The sequence below is a fragment of the Lontra canadensis genome, unplaced genomic scaffold (genome assembly GCF_010015895.1).
Source record: "Lontra canadensis isolate GAN:19392208 unplaced genomic scaffold, GSC_riverotter_1.0 scaffold72, whole genome shotgun sequence".
Classification (NCBI taxonomy): Eukaryota; Metazoa; Chordata; class Mammalia; order Carnivora; family Mustelidae; genus Lontra; species Lontra canadensis.
The window spans coordinates 759,692-784,919 of NW_022631066.1; the positions used below are offsets into that span (position 1 = coordinate 759,692).

The window sequence follows — 25,228 nt, forward strand, 5'->3', positions numbered from 1 at the left end:
TGATCACTGCCTTACTCTTGCACTACGTCTATAAGTAACATCCGCCAAGGGCAAATAGAAGTGTAGGAAATGCACCCATTTTCCAGCTGGACGTAGGTCACCCTGATTCCTAACCATCCCCCTGATCTAGTGATCCAATGTCCTTCTTTCCCTCCCCAACAGCTCTGGAGGTTTGACCTTCGGAACTGGCTTTACCCAGTCCCAGGTGCCATGCCTACTGTAGGCTTTGTTCAACAGCCTGTGCACCTGTGATGTCGTTACTATGGTGACAACCCGGGTGCTCTGGGATTTACTAATACCATTTTAGCTGGTTCAGAATCTCTGTTTCTTCTCCCTGGATTTCTCAGGCTTGATACTTTTGATTCCTTTCTCGTAATTGACTCTTTCCCGTATGCTCAATGACATCTTCTATATGCTCTGACATTTGTTCTTCTGCTCTAGCTTCTCCTCTTTATTTTTCTTAAGGCAATGTACAGTGTGGAGGGACCAAAGGGGGTTTCTATCAGTGACATAGAATACAATCCTTTAGAAAGTAAGCCCCTCTCTTCCGGCACTTTCTACAAGCAGGAGCTAGTTGCCTACTCCTTGTGAAACATCTTTGGTCATAGGAATCACAGTGGTGGTGAGTAGTCACCAGAGGAACAACTTTCTCCATGCTCTAAGTCCATTGGCTATACCGAAGTCCAGTTTCATAAAACTGAGTTCCTCTCTCATCTGCAATACTGTAATAAACAAACAGATTTTAAAAAAAAATCGGAAAGAGTTTAAAAACCCATTGGACAATAGGCATATTTATTCTGTTCCAAGACCTGTGAAGAAGGACCACTACTGCCTGTTCCTTAAAGATCCTTTTCCATAAAAATCACCTTCCTTTCAAGACACTTTTCCTTTGTTTAACCTAAGTACCTCATACTGCATTTAAATTCATTTACTCCCATTCTTCCCACAATAGAGATAGAGAGCTAATTCGTATCATGTCTCTTGAATTCAAAGACTAGTGTTAGAATAACCCTTAGCGTTCTCTTCCTCAAACTGAACAATCCCACTTCCTGTCATCTGGTCTCCCAGGTTTGGCTTCCCAGGCCTTTGTCCAGCTGAGGACACTGAGCACAGTGGGAGAATGGCTTCCAGTGGCAACAGCCTGTGCACCTAGTCAAGTAGTACAGGATTGGAATACTTCTGTGGGAACTGCACTTTATGCTTCCAAAGTATTTCCTTTGGCATTATATCATTGGAAGATGCTCGCTTCGGAACCACGGGGCTCCATGACTAACTCATGCATACTTCATGCTCTCCCCTAAGCTGGCTGAGCCCTTTCTCAGCTCTGTGTGGTAAGAGTATAGCCATCCTTCCTTGTATGTTTGCTTGTCTACCTATCTACCTGCCTACCTGCCTAGTCACTCTGGTCCAGGACCTGTTGAGCTCATCCTATGCTTTGCTTATCATTTTTCTCATGCTTGCTTCCCTTTAAATGAAAGATCCTCCAGTTTAAGTGCCAACATTAGCATATAGTGGCTTTCTACTCATTTGATTCCTTTTTATTTATTTTGTTCTCTCTCTCTCTCTCCTCAGATGTTGGATTTGAGATTCCAAACTTATTTGTGGTGGGTTATGCCTTAGATTACAACGAATACTTCAGAGATCTGAATGTAAGTCATGCATGCAAATCCCTAACTCCCTTTTCACAAGAACTTAACAGTTATACGAACTTAACAAATTATTAGAATAGTAGTCATGATGGCTGCCACTTACTGAGTATCTTCTGTGTCGGGACTATTCTGGGCACTTTGCATTCATAATTCCAGTTACCGTTGCATGCAGTTCCTATTCCCCATTTGGAGAAATGGTGTCAACATATATACATGGACCCCTAGTGTAAACCCCTCAGCTGTGTGACCTTGATCAATGTTGAATGATCTAGAGGTAAACATCCTACCTAAAGTGGACCAATTGTGTGCACTTTGTGACCTAGGGAGCCAGATTCATAATAGAGCTCAAAACCAGAACAATAATGAAACTTTTTCAAGCATTCGATTGGGTCTCTTTAGATTTTCTATACGTGCACACATAAATGCTCACATGTAATTTGAATGAACAATAACCAATTTTAATATGACATTCTGTTATCACTGCGTTACATTCTCTGCACCTCCTATTTTGTTGAGAAACTGAGTCATTTAAATCGTTTACTGTTTCAGCACATATGCGTGATCAATGAGCATGGCAAAGAAAAGTACCGGGTCTAAAGGAGTCAATTCTCACCATTGACTCTCCAGATAACATCGTAACTTACGACCACAGTTGGAAAGCCAGCATGTAGAGTTTGTCTCCCCAGGCATCTTCACTCAGCAGGATATAAAAGAAGAAAAAAAAATGTTTTAATGAGAGAGCTTTCTTTTCTGAGGTTATAACATAAAGAGTACCAAAGGTTGTTAAGGAAAAGAAAGCAATGCTTTATTTGACTTGTTCCAAATTAAATACTCCGCCTTGTGACTCATGAGTTCTACCTACCTTCACACTCTCTGAAACTTCACCATTCTTGATTCCAACACAGCCTTTAAGCTTGATCACCATACCCCCACCTAGTTACTCAAATATTTTTCACTTAACTTTTTTTTTTTTTAATATTCCGTTTTGGTAACATTTTGCAATCTGAAGAAACTGGAAGGCTTTCCAGTTAAGCTCTGAACCCAAATCCTGGGAATGCAACTAGATTCCCATACTAAAAAAGGAGAGAAAGGACAATTTAATATAAATTTCTGTTTGTGCATTTTTGGCAGGCCATAACTATTTGCTTTGACAAAGCCTTTTTGAACTGTAGCATATAATGAATCTTAATGATGTTATGAAATGAGCCTTTGCTCAGTGCTGTTGATACTGGCTTCCGGTATGTGATAACGGTGTGTCATGTCTGCATGGATGTACTCAACTGTGTTTAATACTCTGAATTTTAATTAGAAAAAATACAATGGCAGCAAGGCCCTCGTTTCTAAGCTGCATCTTTTTATTTGTGTGGGACATGAGCAAATGGCAGAATTCGCGGGGCGGGGGGTTCAATTCAAATCGAAGCAAGTCTGAGGTTTTTCCTCTTATTTACATCAAAGGACAAGACACTATTATATATTATCATCAACATGAACACAGAGGTTGAATAATTTTTTTGAGTGATCTTAGAAGGCTTATCCGACAGCCCAAGGCATCACAGAAAACCAGCACACTTAAGAAAGTTTTTTTCTGAATAACGTTTTTTTCCATTTCCACTGTTTTATGAGATGTTTTCTAATTTATGGGAATTTTAATTGAAAGTAAACTCGAGTGCCAATAGAACTGTTTTGTTTTTTTTTTCTCTTCCTAAAAGGAGAAAATGCAAAATAAATAACTAAGCGGCCTTTGTTTGGTTCTGAACCATATATGGCATATTGTTATCAGGTTCTAGCTTCCTTTAAACTAATAAAGAATAAAAAACCTTGTTACATTTCATAACTGCTTACTGTTTTTCTTCCGCCTTTGTATTTTTTATATACTTTCAGCCATTAAAATGTGTGAGCCAGTAGCTTAAATATACTACTGCATATCTCTTTCCTGGGGCTTTATTTTTGTTAACCTGGAAAAAATCCAGTATATGCACTAGTATAAGCAAACGATTAAGCCAGACTTGATCTACTGCTTTTTTTTTTCTCCTTAAGCTTGTTTGTAAGACAAAGAATTTTAGTTGTAAAAGATTTTCCTGAATATCTTTGTTCCAGTCAGAGAAGAAAATAAACCACACCCAGATATCCCAAGTGAGAAACCAGCAAAGGGAATTCCTTTTAGCTTTGTTCCGTAGAAGAATCAGTTACCAAATTAGAAATTGAAAATACTAATTGGCCAGTTTCTTAAATTATCAAATTTGTGTTCTAAATACAGTTTCCACTACGCCACCTTTATATCAGAAGACCTAGAAAAACCCAGATACATTTGATTATAAATATAAAATTACCCATAATCTTTACAAAAGTATTTTCCATAGAATGTTGAATTTTAGCAAATGTCAGTATAATTTCTGAGGACTGTATGTTTATTTGAATTAGGAAGGAAATTGATCTGCTTCACAAAATCTTGAGAAGGACTTGTGCTAGTTAATGCTGAAAAAGAAAAATCCATTAAACACACAAGAAATTTAATCATTCCTGCAATTTTTTTCCTATCACACAATATTTTGACAGTGATATCCAAGAATGTCATCTTGGGAAAAATAGTATTTCCTTTTCTCTTGCAAAATTCTAATCGGTTTAATACCTCAGGGTTTTTTCAATCCAGACCAAAAATGTAAAAATTCATAACCTGCTTAGCAACCGATGCATTTATTAATTTGGTATTCCAAAGCTGATTGGTGGGGGTGGGGCAGGGACAGACAAGTGTATGATGTTTTATTTGGATTCAGTTGCAGTAATTAGTAATACTTTTACTACAATAATACAGTTACCTAATCAGTAATACTTTGGGATATTCCAAACAAATTAGAACACTTCATTATAAATTGGTTCTTTCTTACTGGGTTGGAATGTATCCAATATTGAACCATGCACTCCCAGTGTGAACTGCAAATAGTTGAATCTTGATGCACCTTGTTTAAACTTTGGATGTCTTTGGGTATAAAATGGTTTACCATGTTCCAGGCCTTCTGAGTATTTTTTCAGCCTCCCATAGGATGAACTTGGGTTTCCCCAATGGAGAGAGAAGGTGACCCATCCCACTTCTAGAGAACTGGTGTCATGGAAATATTTCCTCACTTGTGTAATAGAGGTAGTATGTTCTTGGAAATCGAAACCCTAAATCACACTCTCCACCCAGATGTCTGGCTAATTTGGGCAAAAATAGCGTTTGGGATTTGTTGTTACTGTGCCATCATAAAGTTCCTTTGGGATCACCAGATGACACTTGAGGGCTGGTGGGCAGGCTAGTTTCAGGAGGGGAGCAAAGGGATTGTGGAAGGGAGGTTTGTGCGTTGATGTTGGGATGTATGTAGAGGGACAGAAAATGTACATGGAGAAGACTGCTTTGTTTCTTGGCCCAGTCATCTGCGATGTTTGGTTCTGAACCCTGTGGAGAGAAGGAGACAAAGACCCCAACTGAAAGAGCCACTTTCACCGTAGCCTTTGGGCCACACACTGGGACAGACAGGCCATTGACATTTCACTGAGGGTCATGCATAGTCCATTCCCAAAGGGGAAAAAAAAATGTTTTTGCCATTTCTTGACCCAAAGGACCCCCTTTTCTGACTTTTTCTGCCAGGGTGGGCTTTGCTCAGAGATTAGTAGGAGAGGCCATGAAGACAGAGTGGGATACTGAAGTCCTGCATTTTCTAAGGGGGAGAAATAAGCCTGAACTAATGTTACTGTAAATTTGTTTTTATCCAGAGCCTAATGGGTATTGGCTAGTAAATAAGCTGCAAATGAGGATAGTGAGTGTAGACGACTCTTTCAAGAAACCTGGCTGTGAAGACCAGAGACACATAACCACAGCAAGAGGGCTTTTAAAAGATGGGAAAAGCTTGTACATTTTTATTTACTGTGGAAAACAAAAAACAAGTGAACAGTAGAAACAGTGTATTCATTATCAATGGCTCTGTAACAAATCACTCCCCAAACTGAGTAGTTTAAATGAGCAATTATTATTTCTCAGGGCTTATGAGAATTAGGAAGATGGAGCAGGCACTGTGGGGATGGTTTGCTTCTGCTTCGTGAAGTCTTTTGCTTCAGCTGGAAGATTCAAAGGCTGAGGGCTACAACCAAGTGACGGTAAATGGTCCAATATGGCAGCCATTAACCACATGTATGTGTTTAAATTTAAATGAACTAAAATGAGGGGCGCCTGAGTGGCTCAGTGGGTTAAAGCTTCTGCCTTCAGCTCAGGTCATGATCTCAGGGTCCTGGGATCGAGCTCCGCATCAGGTTCTCTGCTCTGCCTGCTTCCCCCTCTCTCTCTCTACCTGTCTCTCTGCCTACTTGTGATCTCTGTCTGTCAAATAAATAAATAAAATCTTTAAAAATAATAATAATAAAAATAAGTAAATAAATTTAAATGAACTAAAATGAAGTAAAATTTAAAATCCACTTCTTCATTCGCATTAGCTACATACGCACTGCTCCATAGCCTCATAAGGGAGTAAGTTACCATATTAGCACAAAGAAAATTTCCACCATCCCAGAAAGTTCTGTAGGTAGCTCTGATCTGAAGGTTTGCCTGGTGGTTGATACTGGCTGTTGGCAGGAACCTTAGCTGAGGCTGTGGTCAGTCAATTCTTCTGTGTGATGTCTCCGTGTGGTTCAAACGTCCTCACAACATGGCAGCTGGGTTCCAAAGGCAAGTGCAGAAAGACAGAGACAGAAGCCGGTGGAAGCCATACAGTCTCTTAAATGACAGGCTCTCCACCAAATTCTGTTATTCAAAGCAGTTACAAAGACTTGTCTGAGTTTAAGGGGAGGGAACGTAGACTGCCACCACTTGATGGAAGAACATTATAAGACCATCATCCAGTGGGGTAGGATGTATATGGCTCTGGCCATTGTCAGAAAGCTGAAGATGAAATCTGCCACAGATAGGTTATTCCCTTGCCCATTTTCCACTCATGAGATTAGAGAAGAAGCTGATTATGCAGTGGTTATAATTCACACTTGTTTGCCTAGATTTTTAAGAATGACAGAATACTGGGGCACCTGGGTGGTTCAGTCAGTTAAGCATCTGACTCTTGATTTTGGCTCAGGTCATGATCTCAGGGTCTTGAGATGGAGCTCAGCGTGGAGCCCCACATCCGGGTCCATACTGGGCATGGAGCCTGCTTAAGATTCTCTCTTCCTCCCCCCCCCCTCCCCCCCCCCCCAAAAAAAAAAAAAAGAAAAAAGAAAAAAAGACGACTACTACTTAGCCACCTGGGGAAAGATGAAATGATAAAAAGAGCAGCGGAGTAGCCCACCTTGATTATAAAGAAATACATGTTTTCCCACTGATAGTGTCTGGACCAGATTAAGAAGACGTTGAAAGAGCAGTTTTATTTCTCTTATTATTAAGGTGCTTAAATTTGAAAAATAAAAACCACAGTAAAATAGTTTTTGCTTGCCAAGTATTCTGCAAATGTAAATTCAAGTGGAAACTTTAGAAGTAGCTCCATTTTTATAGGAAGGAATTGCCATATAATTTGGTCAAGAACCTAATCCAGAATGGGACTCCCTATATATATTTATATAACATCATGCTGGAAATAGTACTCACCAAATCAATTAAAAAACATTTTTAAAACAACAAATCACTGAGTTCTAACCAACAGGGCTTCTGATAAAAACTGCTGTGTCCGATTTGTCTAATCTCCTAATATTGAATGATGGAGCTGGTGGACTGGAAAAAGGAAGTGCTGTAATTTGTCTTATCTTTATTTGAACAACGCTTTTGGTTGTGCCGCATGAAGAATATTCATCAATAGCCTGGGAAAATGATTTATGCTGCACTATGTACACTATGTACACTATGTATGTAGCTGCTGGGTGACTGCGCTAATCTTTATGGTTGTATTTAGTAGAGAACTATCATGAGCATAACAAAACATTGTGAAAGACTGGAACCCAGACATTGAGTGTGTTGACATATTGCAAAGTTCTGGCCGCAACTACTGTGGGTCGTGCACTATACACAATCTTGACAATAATTCAATTTAGTATCTAGCATGAAACCCACAGGTAGGAACCAGCACCTCCATTTTAGAGATAAGGAAATGAGCACCAAAGAGATTAAGTCACTTACCCGGGGGTCACAGAGCTGTGTTCAAAACAAGATGTGGAAACAGTGTTATTAGACTGCTGGGTCAGCACTCAGTACACTGACCTGAGTTCATGGACCATGAATGGAAGTGTGTCCATAGATTCGCAGGTGATAATCAGATGAGGAGAAGAAAGAATGGTGTGGAATAATAAGAATCGTGTTCGGTCTTTGTCCCTGGTTCCTGGCACAGAGCTCCTAAAATCCTTGGAATTTCCAAAGTGGAGATGGGTTTATTTGTTACTCTTAACAGCCCCTTTTATCTACCTGAGTTTATGCTAAAGAGGTGACTAAAAGTGAGACCTCTCTAGAGATCCTCAGGTTGGGGCCGGTCTCCAGAAAAACCAGTGACTGGGGGGTTGGAACTCGGAGCCCCGCACACTGACCTCTGGGTAATTATGCAACTGGATCTCATATGCTACTATTTTTATGCATCTACATTCAAATATGAAAGAGTCCAATGATTTTCTTCTATTATTTTTACATGGTTTTGGAATCAGGATTACTTTAGCTTTAAAAAGTGACATCAGCTTTTACTTTTCTTCTGTTTTTCTCAAACAACTTGCATAAGATAGGGGTTCTCTGTGTATTGACATTGTTAGGACTTAAAAATTCTCAATGTGTATGTAGACGTTTCTTCTTTTTATTCCATATTTTACTTGCTTCTAATACTTTTCTCCTTCTCCCGCCCCAACTAAAGAAACCAGTTTAACTTTGTTCATGTTCTTCTAGTGGATTTTCTTTTCCAGACTGGTGTACCCATCTTCCAGATCCCCTTGAGTATTGGCTGCTACAGTCCCCCGTCACCCCTTCCCTGCTTCCTGGAGGTCTACACCCTCCCCAAGGTAATCACAGCCAGTGACTTGCAGACATGTGAGCACCACGAAATCCCAAGTGGGGATGCTCTGAACTCTGAACTTCATGCTCTGAACTCCCTGGGGGATCAGGCTGAAGTTCTGCACATCCTTGCTTAGCTTCTCTGTCCTGGTCTGCTTTCTTGCTTTCTTCACTCTGTTCCTCCTCAGAGCACTCCCTCAAGACAACACCAAAGAATGAGTGTGCCCGAACAGTTTTCTCCAGCTCTGCTTCTAGGAGGACAAAGTGCAATCCACAGGTCAAATTCAGCCAGCAGCCTGTTTTGACATGGTCTACAAGCTAACAGTGCTTTTTCATTTGTATGGGATTGTTAAAAAAGAGAGAGAGAGAGAGGAAGAAAGGGAGTGAGGGAGGAAAGAGAAATGAAGGGAAGGGAAGGGAAAGGAAAGAAAGGGAAAGGAAGAGAAGGGAAGGAAGAAAAAGAAAGACAAATATATCAATAAACATCCTATGTGACCTCCCAAACCAAAAATATTTACTAGCTAGCCTTTCACAGAAAAGTTTACAGACCACTGTTCTAGGAAATCTGGCTTAAGATATTTCTCTATTCTTTTGTGTTCTACTTCATTTATTTCTGGTCTTAAATGACTCTTGTAAGAAAAACATTTGAGCTGAATTATTAGTTTTTGGGGGTTTTTAACTTTTTGTTTTCTGATAAAGATCTTTAGATTTCTCACTTTCTTAGATTTATTGTAAATACTGGTGTGTTAGGACTTCATTTCTGCCGTTTTAGATCATATTTCTTATTTATAGTATTTTTTCTCCCTTTTTCTCTTTTTCTTAGATTTCTTGATTTTTCAAGAAAGATTTATTTCTTATCCTGGTTTGAAAGTTACATCATCGGGGCGCCTGGGTGGCTCAGTGGGTTAGAGCCTCTGCCTTCTGCTCAGGTCGTGATCCCAGGGTCCTGGGATCAAGCCCCACATCGCGCTTTCTGCTGGGCGGGGAGCCTGCCTCCTCCTCTCTCTCTGCCTGCCTCTCTGCCTACTTGTGATCTCTGTCTGTCAAATCAATCAATCAATCAATCAATCAATAAAATCTTTAAAAAAAAGTTACATCATCAGTTTTTGTTGTCATGGTCATTGGCTTTGGGTTACTAAGACCCACTCTCATGTTCATGATTTTTAAAATCCTAGTATCTATTCTCCCCCAATATGATAAGTGCTATTACTTGTCCAGAAGTTAAGTTCTAAGGTACCGTGTGTATCCTTTCTTTTATTCTTTAGCTCCAGCTATTTCATCTTCTTCTTTGTTTTGTTGTTTTTTTTTTAAGGATTTTATTTATTTACTTGAGACAGAGTGAGAGAGAGAGCAGGAGCAGGGGTAGAGGGAGAGAGAGAAGCAGGCTCCCCGCTGAGCAGGGAGCCTGACACTGGGCTTGATCCCAGGACCCTGGGATCCATGACCTGAGCCAAAGGCAGATGTTTAAGGGACTGAGCCAACCAGGCTCCCCCAGCCATCTTATCTTCTTAAGACAATATAAATTTTGCCAAGGTATTTGACTACCTTTATTGGCTCTGTCTCTCATGTATCCTGGCCTTGTCTCTCTTCCTATTTAAATATTACCTTAAAGCAACTTCTCATTGTGTGTTTGTTTATGATAAACCTTCTGAGCCTTCACATGTGTGTGAATACTTTTTTATTGTGTTCTCATTTTGAATGAAAAATTGGCTGGATATAAAATTCTAGGTTTCAAATTATTTCAAGACTAATTTACATTATCTGTTGATCTTCTTATATCCTATATTGCTCTTGGGAGCAGGATGTCCCTCTGATCATTGTTTCTTTGAAGAGAATCTGCTTTTGCTCTCTGCGTACTCTAAGAAATGTGTTGCTTTCTCTCCTGTTGGGCACTGAACATTATAATCTGAGGGCTTGCATCTCTTCTTTTAGTTTTGAGAAATTCCTGGTCTTTATTTTTTTCACTATTTCCTCCTTTTTTTTTTTCCTCTCTCTCGGAGGTTTTATGATTCCAACCTAAGCACTTTCACCTCAATCTTAACCACTCCTTGGCTTGTCTATCTTAACTCTGTTCTTTCCTGCTGCTTTCTGGGGAAGTTGCTCAATAGGGTCTTGCAACGCACTAATGCATGTGTCAGTCATAACCCTCTGTCTGTCCTTCTCATTTATGGTGTTCTTTAGTGTGACTATTATATTTTTCCTATCTCATATTTTTACTTGGTCTCTACTAATGGCTTCTTCTTATTGATACGTGTCACCCATTATCTTCCCCCCACCTCCTAGAGTAAATTTTTCATGTTTATTTTAAATTCAGGTGTGTTTAGCTCAGTAGTTCTCCTTCAGATTATGTTCAGCATAGGTTTTCCTGTACGATCATTGTATTCCTTGTGTATCTAGTTATTTTGACTTGTGACTTCACATCTCCCTGGAGGGATCAGCTGCTTTGTAGTGCAGAAGGTCAAACCCTAGTCTGTGCTCAACCATGCATGCCGAAGGTAAGGGGAAAAGATTATCCCAGATACCACAAAACTGTTGTTGATCACTATTCACCGCCATTCCGGCAGCCATGCCCTTGGTTTCACAGGAGTTTTCCATTTAAACTCTTAGAGGCAGCATTGGGAGAAAGCAAGCTCCTTTGGTTACAACCCACCAGTCCTAGGGGTTTACAGAGAAAGTTTCCCCTCACTTCCCAGAGTGAATGCACAAGGCTGGCAGCTCAACCTGTACTTGTTTTCATCAATTCCCCAACACTAAGGCTCTCTGTGCTCCTGCATTTTACCCTCCTGGACAAGGAATTGGCTACTGGTATTGTTCTGTGATGAAGGCTCAGGACAATGGGGTGGAGGGAAGGAGGCAAAACCAAAACCATCTTACAACCACACTCACTTTGCTGCCTCCAGCCACTCCCCAGCCCCCACTCCACCCCTAGGCTTCAGTTACCCACTGCCCTATACCTCAGTGGAAAGCAGACTCCTGTTCCCCCAGTTGAGGGGGAATCAATTGTTAATTGATTGAAACTGAACCTGTACTCCCCTTTTCACTTCTGTAGTTTCTCTAGGGCTTATGTGAAGGGAGGGATCCAGTAGTCCACGCTTGTTTATGTTTATCACTTTTTATCCCCTTAACGATACTTTACTTACAAATTTATAATTACATTATGTTCGTTATAAAATATATACAAAAATAGACATTATGAAATAATGAATGAGAAAAATTCAGTGTCTAGACTTGTGAAAATTTAGATACCCTGACTGACCTCCTTGCAGGAAATGATAAAAAATTGCTGGATGAATTTTTTTTTTAAAATTCTATTTATTTACTTGACAGATCACAAGTAGGCAGAGAGGCAGGCAGGGGGTGGGAGCAGGCTCCCTGCTGAGCAGAGAGCCCAATGCGGGGCTCGATCCCTGCACCCTGGGGTCTTGACCTGAGCTGAAGGCAGAGGCTTTAACCCACTGAGCCACCCAGGCACCCCTGAAATATATTTTTTGAGTCATTTTAAATGCACTCATGAACTGTTACAAAAAAAAAAAAAATACAAATTGCTCAAAGGTTGAAACATGAGTAAAAGCAGAAACCCAAACAAGTAAGTTTGCTAAAACCAGTTTTTATCTTAAGACTGTGAAGGCCATGAGAATGAGCCTTAGACCTCCAGCAACAGGGTGACTGGGCTTCAGAGAGGAGGGTGGGGGCATCAGCTCTTCTTTGAAACCCTTACCACGTTTGCCCTGAAGTCACTTTTCCCACATGCTGCTCCTGATCAGTGTCTGGGCACAGTGAGACCTAAGCCAGTTCTGTTCCTAGAGAACATGGGGGGCCTTTGTTGGGCATCTTTGTCTCCAAGACTCCATGATGGTCTTGCTGAAATTTCCTTAGACCTGTACAACAGTCTAAGATGCTTCTATCCTCTTTTTCCAGATCCTTCCCCACTTTCTCTCATAGGATTGTTCCATTGTAAATTTCTTATCCATTTAATCTCATCATGGCATCTGCTTCTCAGAGGACCCAAGCCAACACAAGAGTATTTACCAAACTTGCTGCACCTGAGATTTCATTTTTATTGCCTTGTGAGGTATAAGGAACAGGAGAGCAAACCCAGGATTGGGGCTGGGTAGGAGTCTGATCACAGAAACACCCATGGCAAAAGTGAGATTAAAGAACAGCAACAGCATGATAACCTTAAACCTAACCACAACAATAATTACATTAAATGGAAAGAGCCTAAATGAAGGGTAGATAAAGTTTTTTTCTGTCAAGGGCCAGATAGTAAATATTTTATGCTTGCTGGCTATATGGACTTGGTAGTAATGAGTCATCTCTGCCTTTGAATGCTAAAGCAACCATAAACAACATGTAAATGAATGATTGTGGCTCTGTTCCCAAAAAAACTTCATTTGCAAAAATAGCCTTTAGTCCAGGATCTGTAGTTCACCATCCTTTGGCCTAAACACCCCAATTAAAAGGAATAGATTGCCAAACTGGATAAAAATCCAAGGCCTAACTATCTATCAGAAACAAACTTTAAAGATAAAGACGCAGATAGGTTCTAGGTAAAAGTATGAACAAAGACATAACACTCTGATACTAATCAAAAGAAAGCTGGAATGTCTATATCAATATCAAACAAAGTAAACTTTAGAACAAAGAATATTATCAGAGATAAAGAAATACATTTTATGATAATAAAGCAATTTATCATGTGGCCATGACAAACCTAAATGTTTATGCACATAATAACAGAACTTTAAAATACATAAATCAAAAACTGAAAAGTGTGAGGAAAAATAGACAAATCCACAATTATAAACAATGGTTTCAACACCCCTTTTTAAACAACTGATAGAACAAGTAGGACTAAACTCAGTAAGGAGGATATAGTAGAGTTGAACAGCACTGTTGATCAACTTGACCTGATTGATATTTGTAGAACACAATGTCCAACACAGAATATAGACAGGGCAGGTAGACCATTTACCAAAATATACCATATTCTATTACATAAAATAAGTCACAAAAATGTTTAAAGGATTCAAGTTATATAAAATGTGTTCTCTGACTACAAGGGAATAAAAGTAGAAATCTTTAATAACAAAATGACCTATCTCTTGAAAATCCCCAAATATTTAGAAACTAACAGAGGTTTAAATAAACTCTGGGTCAAATAAGAGGCCAAAAGAAAAATAATAAAGTATTTTGAACAGAATGAACATGAAAGCACAATATATCAAAGTTTGTGGGATACAGCTAGCGCAATATTTAAGGAAATCTTAGAGCACTAAACACATATTAAAAATGGAGAACAGTTTTAAGTCAATAATTCCATCTTTCACTGTTAGGAACTAGAAAACGAGATCAAATTAATTACAAAGTATATAAAAGGAAGGAAATTATAAATGTCAAAGTAGAAATCTATAACAGAAAATCAAAAAACAATAGAAAGAGATCAATGGATTAATAAATGGTTGTTTGGGAAGATTAATAAAACTGATAAACTCTAGCTACACTGACCAGAAAAAAAGAAAACACAAATTACCAATATCAGGAATGAGGGAGCTGATATTACTACAGATTCCACAGATATCCAAAAGATAATAAGAAAGTATTAAAAACTTCTTATGCCCAGAAATAAAATAAACTAGTAGAACTAGTAAGTTTAATAAGGTTGTAGGTTATAATAGCAATATACAAAATCAAATGTAAATACTAGTGACAACAATCAGAAATTGAAATTTAAAATATATCCTTTACAGTATCAGTAAATATGAAATACTTAATGATAAATCTGAAAAAAAGATATGAAAGTCTTGTATGTTAAAAACTATAAAAAGTGCTGAGAGAAATTTAAGAAGTTCTAAATTAATGGAGAAAAATATTTATTGTGTTCTAGGCTCAGAAGATATAATATTGCTAATAGTTCCAAAAGAAATCCCAGCAAGACTATTTTTTTGGCAATAATTTAAAAAACTGAATCTAAAATTCATATGAAATTCAAGGACCTAGAATAGTCAAAACAACTTTGAGAAAGAATAATGTAGATTAACACTATCTAAAATCAATATTGTACATTTACTATAAATGTACAATAATTAAAATAGTGTAGTATTGGTATAAATACAGACAAATAGATCAGTAGAACACAGTAAAGAGTTTAGAAATAAAACTACCTCTACATGGACAAGCAAGTTTCAGCAGAGATGCCAAGTCAGTCCAGGGAAAGTATAGCATTTGGTACTAAAATAATTGGATATTGCATATGCAAAAAAATATGAACTTGGATCTGTACTGGACACTATATAAATAATCAACTCAAAATTGATTATGGACTCATTTATAAAACCCAAAACCATGGAATCTAGATAAAACCTTTGTGACCTTGGTTTAAGCAGAGACATATTTGATAAAACACCAAAAATAGGATATACAAAAGAACAAATTAATAAACTGCACTTTATCAAAATTATGAATTTCTGATATTTGAAAGTGTTAGGGGAATGAAAAGACAGGTCACAAACAGGCAGCAAATATTTACAAATCACTTATCAGATAAAGACTTGTATCTAAAATACATAAAAACTCTCAAAACTCAATAATAGGAAAAAACCCAATTTTTAAAATGGGCCAAGCATTTGAATAATTACTGCACCAAAGAAGATATACACATGGCAAATAAGCACACGAAAAGATATCAACATCATTAGTCATTAGGGAAATGCAGATTAAAGCCACAATGAGACAATACTACAGATCTATCAGTACACCTAAAATTAAAAAGACTGACCATACCGAGTATTGCCATGCATTTGGAGAATTGTCCTCATACACTGCAGGGGGGAATTTCCAATAATAAACTACTTTGTAAACCAGCTCAGTTGTTTCTTAAAAAGCTAAATATATGCTTGCCATAAGATCCATCTATTTCACTCCTAGGTATTTCCCAAGACAAATAAAAGTGTATATCTAGAAAAGGCACATGAATGTTGATAGCAGCTTTATTCATAATAGCCCAGACTGGAAATATTTCAAATATCCAACAGTATGTGAATAAAAGAATTGTGGTCTATCCGTACATTTAGGATGAAACTCAACAACAAAAGCAGATGAACTATTGATAGACACTAAAGCATGGATGAATCTCAAAATAACTTAAGCCAAGTGAAAAATGCCAGACCCTGCCCCCTGAAAAAAGAAAGAAAAGAAAATGCTGTGTGATTCTTTTACATCAAATTCTAGGAAATGCCAAGCAATGTATAATGACAGAGAGTAGATCAGTAGCTGTCTGGGGATGTGAGAGGAGAAGATGACAGAAGGCAGAGCAGGAAACTTTAATAAGTGTTGAATTACCTTGACTGCAGTGATGATTTCACACGTATATACACATGTTAACAATGAACAAATCGTATACTTTAAATACGGGCAATTTATTGCCTATCAATTAAACTTCAATAAAGCTGATAGAGAAAATAATACAGGTAATATAATCCCTCAAATTAATCCAATCAGAAATACACTATGGGTGACACACACACTGTGTGGCAGACCCTTTGAGATTATAGGCTTGGGCCATTTGCAACACTTTACCTGCAATGTTACATTGGACACACGGGCCATGTGAGGGCTTCCATGACAATCCATATGGTAAATGCCAGCAGGGTTTAGCTTCTTATTTTTAGATTTAAAATAAGAAACAAATAGAAGTTTTAGTATTTCCTGCCCACCTAATGAATCATGTGTGTCCATCTGGAGCTATGAACATGAACGTCCGTGGGACATCCACAAAAATGGTGGGAAGAACAGGAACTTAATGACTGCCTCACCTTTGTCACCAGTGCCGACACAATAGGCAGTTGATAAGTATCTGTTGATTGCATGAAGTGGGGCTGTCCTGTTGACTGTAGAACTAATCTGACTTTTTCTGGCGTTCCCAGCACCAGTTCTGGGAATAAAGGTGATAAAGAGAAAGCCAAAAATTGCAAAGAAGAAAGGGAGATTAGGTTTCTAACAACAGAATAAAGAAGTTTAGAGAAAAATCCCTGGGTAAGGGTGGAGGTTTGGAGCTGTTAGGGTTTAATTCAGATGTTGTGGAGGTGAAGGGCTAATCCCCACTTGTGAAAATCAAATGCAAGGGATTCCCATCTCCACTGGGTTCAAAAAAGACACAGCCCAATGTGACACCTGAATGAATTCTGATATAAGGAGAGTATTTTTCTCAATTTTCTCTCTAGCAGACACTGTAATAACTTTGACATAAAAAAAAAAAAAATGCAGGACGCCTAGGTGGCTCAGCTGGTTAAGCAGCTGCCTTCAGCTCAGGTCATGATCCCAGCATCCTGGGATCAAGTCCCACATCGGGCTCCTTGCTCAGCAAGGAGGCTGCTTCTCCCTCTGCCTCTGCCTGCCACTCTGCTTGTGCTCACTCTCTCTGATAAATAAATAAATAAATACGCTTTTAAAAAAATAAAAATAAAAAATTTTTAAAAATTTCTCTGAAATGTGCTTTTGGGGGTTGTAGAGGGGGAAGTGAAAGGTCGTGGAAGCCGTAGCTAGGATCTCTCCGAGTCCTTGCAACTAGGTGACGCTATTAAGATTTTCTAAATGGGCAAGTGTAAAAAGTATTTAAATTTAAATCTCCTTTCAGTACAGAACCTACATTTTCTCATTTTGTACCATTGTTTATTACACATACTGCAACATGCTTTCATTAAAAGAGCTGCTAAACTTTGCTTAGCTGTGGTTGCACCCTATGACTCATCAGCTTTTTCCTTTTTTCTTTTTAAAATTCAATTCAACAACATCTGGTAGCTTATATAAGGAGAGAGGATGTTCTTTACAATCAGTGATTTTTCTGGACAATGTGTTTCTGCAATTGGCAGACTTCCATTTTTCTCTGAGTTGCTCTCTCCATGTAGTCTAACACTGGCATCTTAATTTTTTTCCTAAAGATTAAAACATGCAGAGGTTTGGGGCTCCTGGGTGGCTCAAGTTGTGATCCGCGGGTTCTGGGATCAAGCCACACCGTGCCCCTCCCTTCAGGCTCCCTGCTTAGCAGGGAGTCTGCTTGTCCCTCTTCCTCTTCCCCTCCCCTCCCAGCTCCAATGCTCACTCTCTCTCTTTCTCTCAAATAAATAAATAAAATTTTGGGAAAAAAAAAAAAGGTGCAGGAGTTTGATCTAATATTGCACAATAAATTCTTGTAATGATCGGTGCCTAAATCCCTTCCGTTCATTTGTTCTGAGTAGGTCCAACCCTGAAAAAAGAAAACTAGGAATAATTGTGAACGAATTAGAAGAAAACAAAAACATCAGACTTAGGCGCTTCCCAAGCCGAACAGTATTTCTTTTCTGGGATTTTATATTAAGAAATCCTTTTAGCCTCTTTGATAACCACTAAAAGAGAAAATAAGGATCAGAAATTGCAAAATGTATCCCCAGCTAGACATCATTTTTTTCTATCCAGATGTTTTTAACATCCTTTTTGACTCACAGTGCTTGAGACAGAGATAAACTATGTGTGATATCCATGCTACTCAGTGATCTTGAAACATATCCCTGGATTTTTTAATGTTCCTGTGTTGGTCTAGTCTGTTTATTAATCTTTGAAATGGGAGTGCAGAACTAGGCTTGTTGTCTACAACAGGAATTACATTCACTTGAATAAGATCCTTATACAATTCTCTACTACTGTTTCTTCAGGAAAAGAAAAATGTTAGCTCAAGCCACTTATTCTCCATCTGTTTGTATCTCCATTTTTGCCAGGGGAAAAATGCCCCAGGAGTTAAAAAATAAACGGTAATCAAATTGAGCAAAGAGGTAATTATTTACTCCAGATACTTAAGGGTATCAAAATGAATTTTAGGAAGAAATTAACCTATATTGGTTGACACCCAATATTGGCGTTAATATTGACTATAGATATTAATAAACAAAAGCTATTTTATGCTTATCTTTGCATGGAACTCTTCTAGCTTCCTAATAATTAGATTCACTTGATATTTGGTATCTTGAGTATTGGGTAGTTTGGATGGTTTTAATAAATGTGATATTTCTCATTTCTTTTTTAAGCTGTGTTCTTATTTTCATTAGAGACTAAATTAGACTGAATTGTGTCATCAAGCCCAAGGAGAAAACAACTTGGTTTTAAATAATGTGTTTGGAAGAGAAATTAATACACACATTGAATATACTTACAGCAGAATTCTTTGAGGTCTTGGCATAGTTTCAAGTGTGGCTGATGTTTCAAAAGGTCGCCAGCATGTCCCCACCCTGTCTCCACCCTTAATGAGACTTTAAATCCACTCATTCTTCTGTGAACAACATACCAGAGTAGGCAGGTGAAGAAATTACTATTTCCTTGTGCATTCATGTTCCTGGCAGCACTGTTCACAATAACCCAGGGGTAGAAGGAACCCACTTTGTCCATTGGTGGATGAGTGGATAAAAATGAGGTCTGTCCTAAGAGTGGAATATTGTTCAGCCTTCAAAAGGAAGGAAACCCTGTCACATGCTATATAGATGAATCTTGAGGTTATTGTGCTAAGTAAAATAAACCAGTCACAAAAAGAGAAATACAGTTGACCCTTGAACATCATGGGATTGACCTCTGCCCATACATTTAGATGAAGACATTTCTCTATAAAACAAGACAGGACTGCAAATGGATGGTCTCTTCCTTATGATTTTCTCAGTAACGCTTTCTTTTCCCTAGCTTCCTTTATTGTAAGTATACAGAATAGAATACGTACAACATACACAACATGTGTTAATTCACAGTTTACGTAATCTGTAAATCTTCCGGTCGACGGTAGGCTGGTAGTAGTGACATTTTGGAGGAGCCCAAAGTTAGATGCAGAGTTTTGACTGTGTGGGGAGTGGGTGCCTCTTACCCTCTGTGTCGTTCAAGGGTTAACTGTACTGTGTGATTCCATTTATAGGAGTTACCTGCAGTAGTCAAACCAGCGGCTGGGGAGAGTGGGTGATAGGGAGTCATTATGTAATGGGTATAGAGTTTCAGTTTTCAAACATGAGAAATGTTCTGGAGTTGGGAGGTGATGAATGAGTGAATGAGTGAATGAATATGGAATTACTCTTCCTTCAGAAAGGTTTTTAATTCCCAAAATTTATCTTGCTTTAAAATTGCCCATTGCAGGGAGAGAAGAAAGGAAACCTGCTGTTATCTCAGCAGATGCACGTTTCTTCTTTCCCAAAGGTGTTAAGTAATTCATCCCGACAAAATCTGATGGGGCTTGAGAAGTTCCCAGATTTCAGGCAGGAGGATTGCTAGAACTGAAATTCAAAAGCAACTGTGTCATTTTAAGAGGTCTTGAAGCTTGCAATCAGTTCATACCTTCCCCTCCCTGAGAAGTCTTCCTTCATGTCAAATGGCACAGGAGATTGGTTTTTTGATAAGGAGAACAGGACCCGGAACGCAGGGAACGGGCATGTAGTACAAATACCAGAGTATCTGCTGGTCTGTCTGCTTCCCTCTTGTGCTCAGCCAAGGCCCTGGGGTGCATTTCTGTTGTGTGGACATGCAAGGCAGCATCCAAGGAACTCAAATCTCCGTTTCAGATGTTCCCACGTGCAGCATGTAATAATGCAGCCTTCAGATCATTGCCTGAGCGGCTGTGGGTGCACACAGGCTCCAGGCGGCTGAATAAAAGTCCTTTCTGCCCTGAAGTCTGGGGAAGGATGAACATAACCTTCATGAAGATTCTCTGCTCTCACTCCATTATCTACCCTGGTCCAAGATCTCTTTCCTAAGTCTAAGCTTCACTCTTGTGGGGAGGAGGATGGTTTCTCCACTTTCCAAACACACTAAGTATTTCCCCTGGGCATTAGTTCCTGGTTTTCTCTGGCTTTATGAAGACCCCCACTAGCATCCCAAAAGAGAGTGGACTTCTTTTTGTTGTCTGTGCAGACTCATTCATTCATGTGACAAATATTCATCATTTAATATATAGTAGGCATTGGTTCTTTACCATTTAATTTAATATTTTTATTTATTTAATATTTTAATTAATTAAATGTTTTTAATTTAACTAATAATTTAATGATTATTTATTTAATATTCTAATATTTACCATCTATTTAATGTGGCCTTTTCATATCCTAGATTTGGGCCCTTTAAAAATCAGTGGAGAAAAAAAAAAAATCAGTGGAGTATCTTGAGAATGACTCTCTATGTTTAAACAATGATCTTGACCACCAACACAATGCTAGATATCTATGAGGCATGCTTAACAACATTACACAGAGGGGTGTGTGGGTGGCTCAGTTTGTTAAGTGTTTGACTTTGGCTCAGGTCAGGATCCCAGGGTCCTGGAATGGAACCCCTCTCTGATGGTCTCCCTGCTCATCAGGGAAACTCCTTCTGCCTGCCACTCTGCTTACTTGTGATGTGTGTGTGTGTGTGTGTGTGTGAAATAAATAAATAAAATCTTAAAAAAAAAAAAAGAAACAGTGGGAAAAAAATAAAAATAAAAATATTACACAGACTCTTGCTTCATTTCCAGAAATAAACAAACCAGTTATGTTTCAACATAAAACAAATATATTTTCTGAAATGCATACGGAGGGCGTCACAGTCTTGCTCACAAGCATCTACACTGGCCTTGAACACGGACAACCGTAACCCAGCTCTAGTCCAGGGCCCCCCATTCACGCATGCGCTCTGAGACAGGAGCTATGCGCAGGGTCCCCAGACCAAGACTGCAGGGTGCTGGGGCCTTCGGAGCTAACACGGAACCTGAGTGCTCGGCGGCTTTCTGTCCACCATTCCTTGGCCTGCAGAGACCCAGTCTTCTCACATGACTACTGGCCCTGTGCTCAGCCCACGGCCACAGACCCCACCACTTTTTGGCATTCCCAGCCTGCTCCTGGCTGCGTGCCCTGCCTCCGTTATCCACCGCGGCTGAAGCTCAAAGCTTGACAGTTGTGACTAATAGGGGGCAGGTCATCCTTTCAGCTCCAAGATGACACCCCATCTACCTCATCTGAGCTGGTTTTACTCAAACAAAGGCATTCTCTTCCCAGCCCCAGCAACCTCAAAGCTACACTAGATTGTGCATTTGCTTCCTAAGGTGAAAAAGCTAAAGAGAAATAAATTTCCTTCCTAATCCTTAGAAACAAATGGTAGCAAAAATTTACTAGAAATCACTTCACAGTTTGACCCGCCTCTTAGCCTCTCTGTTAGCAACACGGCATTTTACTTTTCTAGAACATATGCTTAAAATGCGGAGCTGAACGAACCCTGTCCTCCACCTCTGAGTGTAATACTAGATTATGAGGGTAAAGTCCCAGGCATTGGAGACAGGCCTGTGTTTGAGTCCAGATTTCCCCTTTACAACGGAGACAATACATACCCCCTAGAGTTGTCGTGAGAATTAAATAGGATAATATATCTAAAATTCCAAGTACTTTGTAGTAACCCAGCTATACACAACATACAAATATATGGTCTTATGTAAATACCTAAAGTTGATATTTTTCTTATTGTTCACCTCTGAGCTTACCCTTCAGCTTCATTAATGTATTTTAAACAATTACTATTTCCATGGTCAAGTAGTGTTTGCCTGAACCTTGACTTTGTTACAAAGGTACAAAAATCTTGGTTTTTGAACTTATCCTAACAGAACTATGGTTAAAATAATTGTGGTGCTGTTTTAATTTGAACAGATGGCTTTTTTTTTTTTAAAGTACAAATTATTTTGGTGACCATCTTTGAACTTAGTTAAAAACTTTTTAAGAAAGTTCTAATTTTTTTTAAAAAAAGATTTTATTTATTTATTTGAGAGAGCACAAGCACAGGGAGAGGCAGAGGGAGAAGCAAACTCCCCACTGAGCAGAGAGCTTGACGCGGGGCTCAATCCCAGGACCCAGGGATCACGACCTGAGCTGAAGGCAGTTGCTTAACAGACTGAGTCACCCAAGCGTCCAGGAAGTTCCAACTTTCAATCGGGATGCCAGAATGATTGGGTCGCGCACTGGCGAGGTGCTGGGTCCCTGCTAGTTTAGTGCCATAAGTTCATAAACAGTCTTTATAGCAACATTCAAATCAGGCACCAAAAACAGGAAGAGTGCCAACAGAGTGCAAAACAAAGAGAATTTTGATCTCACCATAACTCTCAGTTAACTTCAGCAGTTAAGACCAAACAGGTTGTACTCTCCCAGTTAAAGGCAGAGAAGTGAATCTTAAAGCCAAAACTCAGAATCCAAGTAACTCTGACTTTTACAACATTGAGCTATTATCATTCTGGGCCCCACTGGGGTCCTCTCTAGGCCTTGCATTACTCAGCTACATGCCCAGGCGAGACCAATGAGCTATGAGGAATAATGAGTTAATAAAAGAAAAGTAAACTTATCAGCAATAGCAAACAGCAAGAGGCTTATGATTAATTTGGGGAAAAGAGACAGGCTGAGATGCTTGCCTTCATCACGAACTGCCCTTCTCTGAGGCAAGGCAGCTCACGCTCTAGCATTTGGAAAGTCTGTGAAGTCAAATGTCCTTGAATTGATATAAATTCCAGGCCAGAGTTGTTTCAATATAAAACAAGGTGAGCAAGTTTACATGGTGAGCAGAGGCTCTAGAAGAAATTACTAATATGCATCACACTGTTCATTCATTCCTACTGAAGTCAACAGAATAATGATCGCCCCCCCACCCCAAAGATACTCATGCCCTGATCTCCAGAGCATATGAATATGTTGCCATTCATGGCAAAAGGAACTTCATGGATTGATTAAATTAAGGATCTTGAGATGGGGAGATGATCCTGGATTGTCTCAGTAGGCCCATGGTATCACAAGGGTCCTTATAAGAGAGGAGAAGAAGACCCAAAGACAGAGTAGGGGGTCAGAATCAGAGAGCCAGGAGGTGCTCCACTTCTGGCTCTGAAGGTGAAGAAAGAGGGCAAGAGCCAAGAAATGCAGGAGGTCTCTAGAAAGTGAGAAGGCAAGGAGATGGGTTTTTCCCTGGATCCTCTGAAAGGAACACAACCCTGTCAGGGTTTTGATTTTAGCCTAGGGAAAGCTGTTTTGGACTTCCGGCCTCCAGAACTATATGGTAATTAATTTGTATTGTTTTAAGTCTCTAGATATGTTACAATTTGTCAGGTCAGCAATAGGAAACTAATACATCTACTATGTACCACTGCTTAGGTAATAGAGACTCAAAGATGAAAAGGCACATTCCTCCTTGGGGTATTTCTCCAACAAATATTTATTGGTTGCTCAAAGTCACATGATACCTAATGTTTTTTGGGCATCGACTACGTGTCAGGTAATATGTTAGGTGCTTCGCATGTGTTTCTCGGATCCTCAGATCCATCCTATGTTAGTATCCTACAGGGTTAACATTTATTGGACATCATGTACTAGCCACAGGCCTAAATATTTAATGTGCATCATATTTAATTCTTATAACCCTTTTAATGTAGATAATAATTATTCTCCCTCATTGGACACAAGAGGAAGTCTGAGGCTCATGGAGGTTGAAAGTAGTTTCTCTGGGGTGCCTGGGTGGCTCAGTGGGTTAAGCCTCTGCCTTCAGTCCAGGTCATGATCTCAGGGTCCTGGGATGGAGCCCCACATTGGGCTCTCTGGTCAGCAGGGAGTCTGCTTCCCCCTCTCTCTCTGCCTGCCTCTCTGCCTACTTGTGATCTCTGTCGGTCGAATAAATAAACAAAATCTTAAAAAAAAAAAAAAGAAAGAAAGAAAGTAGTTTCTCTGGGTCAGATTGCTGAAAGGTGATAAAACTTTAAATTGGTCTGTTTCTAGAGACTGCCTTGTATTTTCCAGACGAGTAAACTGAGGAAAGTTAAATAATTTACCAACACCACACAGCTAATCAGCGGCAATGTCCAAACTGATTTATCGTACACTAACACTGTCTTCTTTCTGACTCCCCCTGCTTCCTTCCCCACTGGCTCAGAACCTCCTGATTCTAGTCTGAAATCGGTTTAGAAAACCTCACGTAATGTAGTGACTAGATCCCTCCTAGCCTGATGCCCAACTGACCAGTTGATCCCACAGAGATCTGGGGGTAGGACAGCTCAGGCTGAATGGTTCATCTCCTCCTTTCTGTCATCAGCCCCCTTTAAGGGGGAGCTAACTGAGTTGTCCTAGCAACACTTTCTTCCCTCAGAGGAGAAGCCACTACTCAGAGGAGAAGCCACTACTCAGAAGAAGCTACCTTCTCTTTTCTCTCCCCTCTTGTGGTAATCTCTTCAGGACCAAGAGCTCTCTGTAGCAAATTTTCCATGCAGGTCCTAGAAAGCAATGGTTTTTCAGAACTGTGAGCTCCCAGATGAACACAAACCCCAAGCTGTGAACCTACAAACTGTGACAGAAGGAGCAGAGAGGAGGAAAGAGGCAGATGGGAAGACTCAGTTGCTCCACTGCCTTCAACACCCTCAGTTTGACAGTATCCCGAATGTTCCCTGAGTTGTATTCTTGCTGGTGGCCCCACAGAAGGCCACAGCACCTGTCCCCCCACACCCACCTAAACTCCTTCACTTCCCATAGTATAGCCAAGCTACCATTGGGAAAAAACAGGGTTAATGAAAACCTAAAGGATGATAATAAAGAAAAAAAGAATTAAAAGCTAT

At 39.4% G+C, this 25,228-nt stretch overlaps 1 protein-coding gene across 2 annotated transcripts in view; it reads left to right on the forward strand.

Annotated features, from left to right (window-relative positions):
- The window catches only part of PRTFDC1 (phosphoribosyl transferase domain containing 1), a 95,801-nt gene extending 89,990 nt beyond the window's left edge, over positions 1 to 5,811 (forward strand). Inside the window, exons 8-9 of one of the 2 annotated variants that reach the window (XM_032880805.1) lie at positions 1,573 to 1,649; positions 2,199 to 2,964. In XM_032880805.1, coding sequence (XP_032736696.1) covers positions 1,573 to 1,649; positions 2,199 to 2,246 — 125 coding nt within the window. In that variant the 3' untranslated portion in view covers positions 2,247 to 2,964. Of the gene's footprint in view, positions 1 to 1,572; positions 1,650 to 2,198; positions 2,965 to 5,664 lie in introns of those variants that run through there. The other variant, XM_032880806.1, reaches the window with a different exon arrangement.
- Positions 5,812 to 25,228: the final 19,417 nt, after the last annotated feature.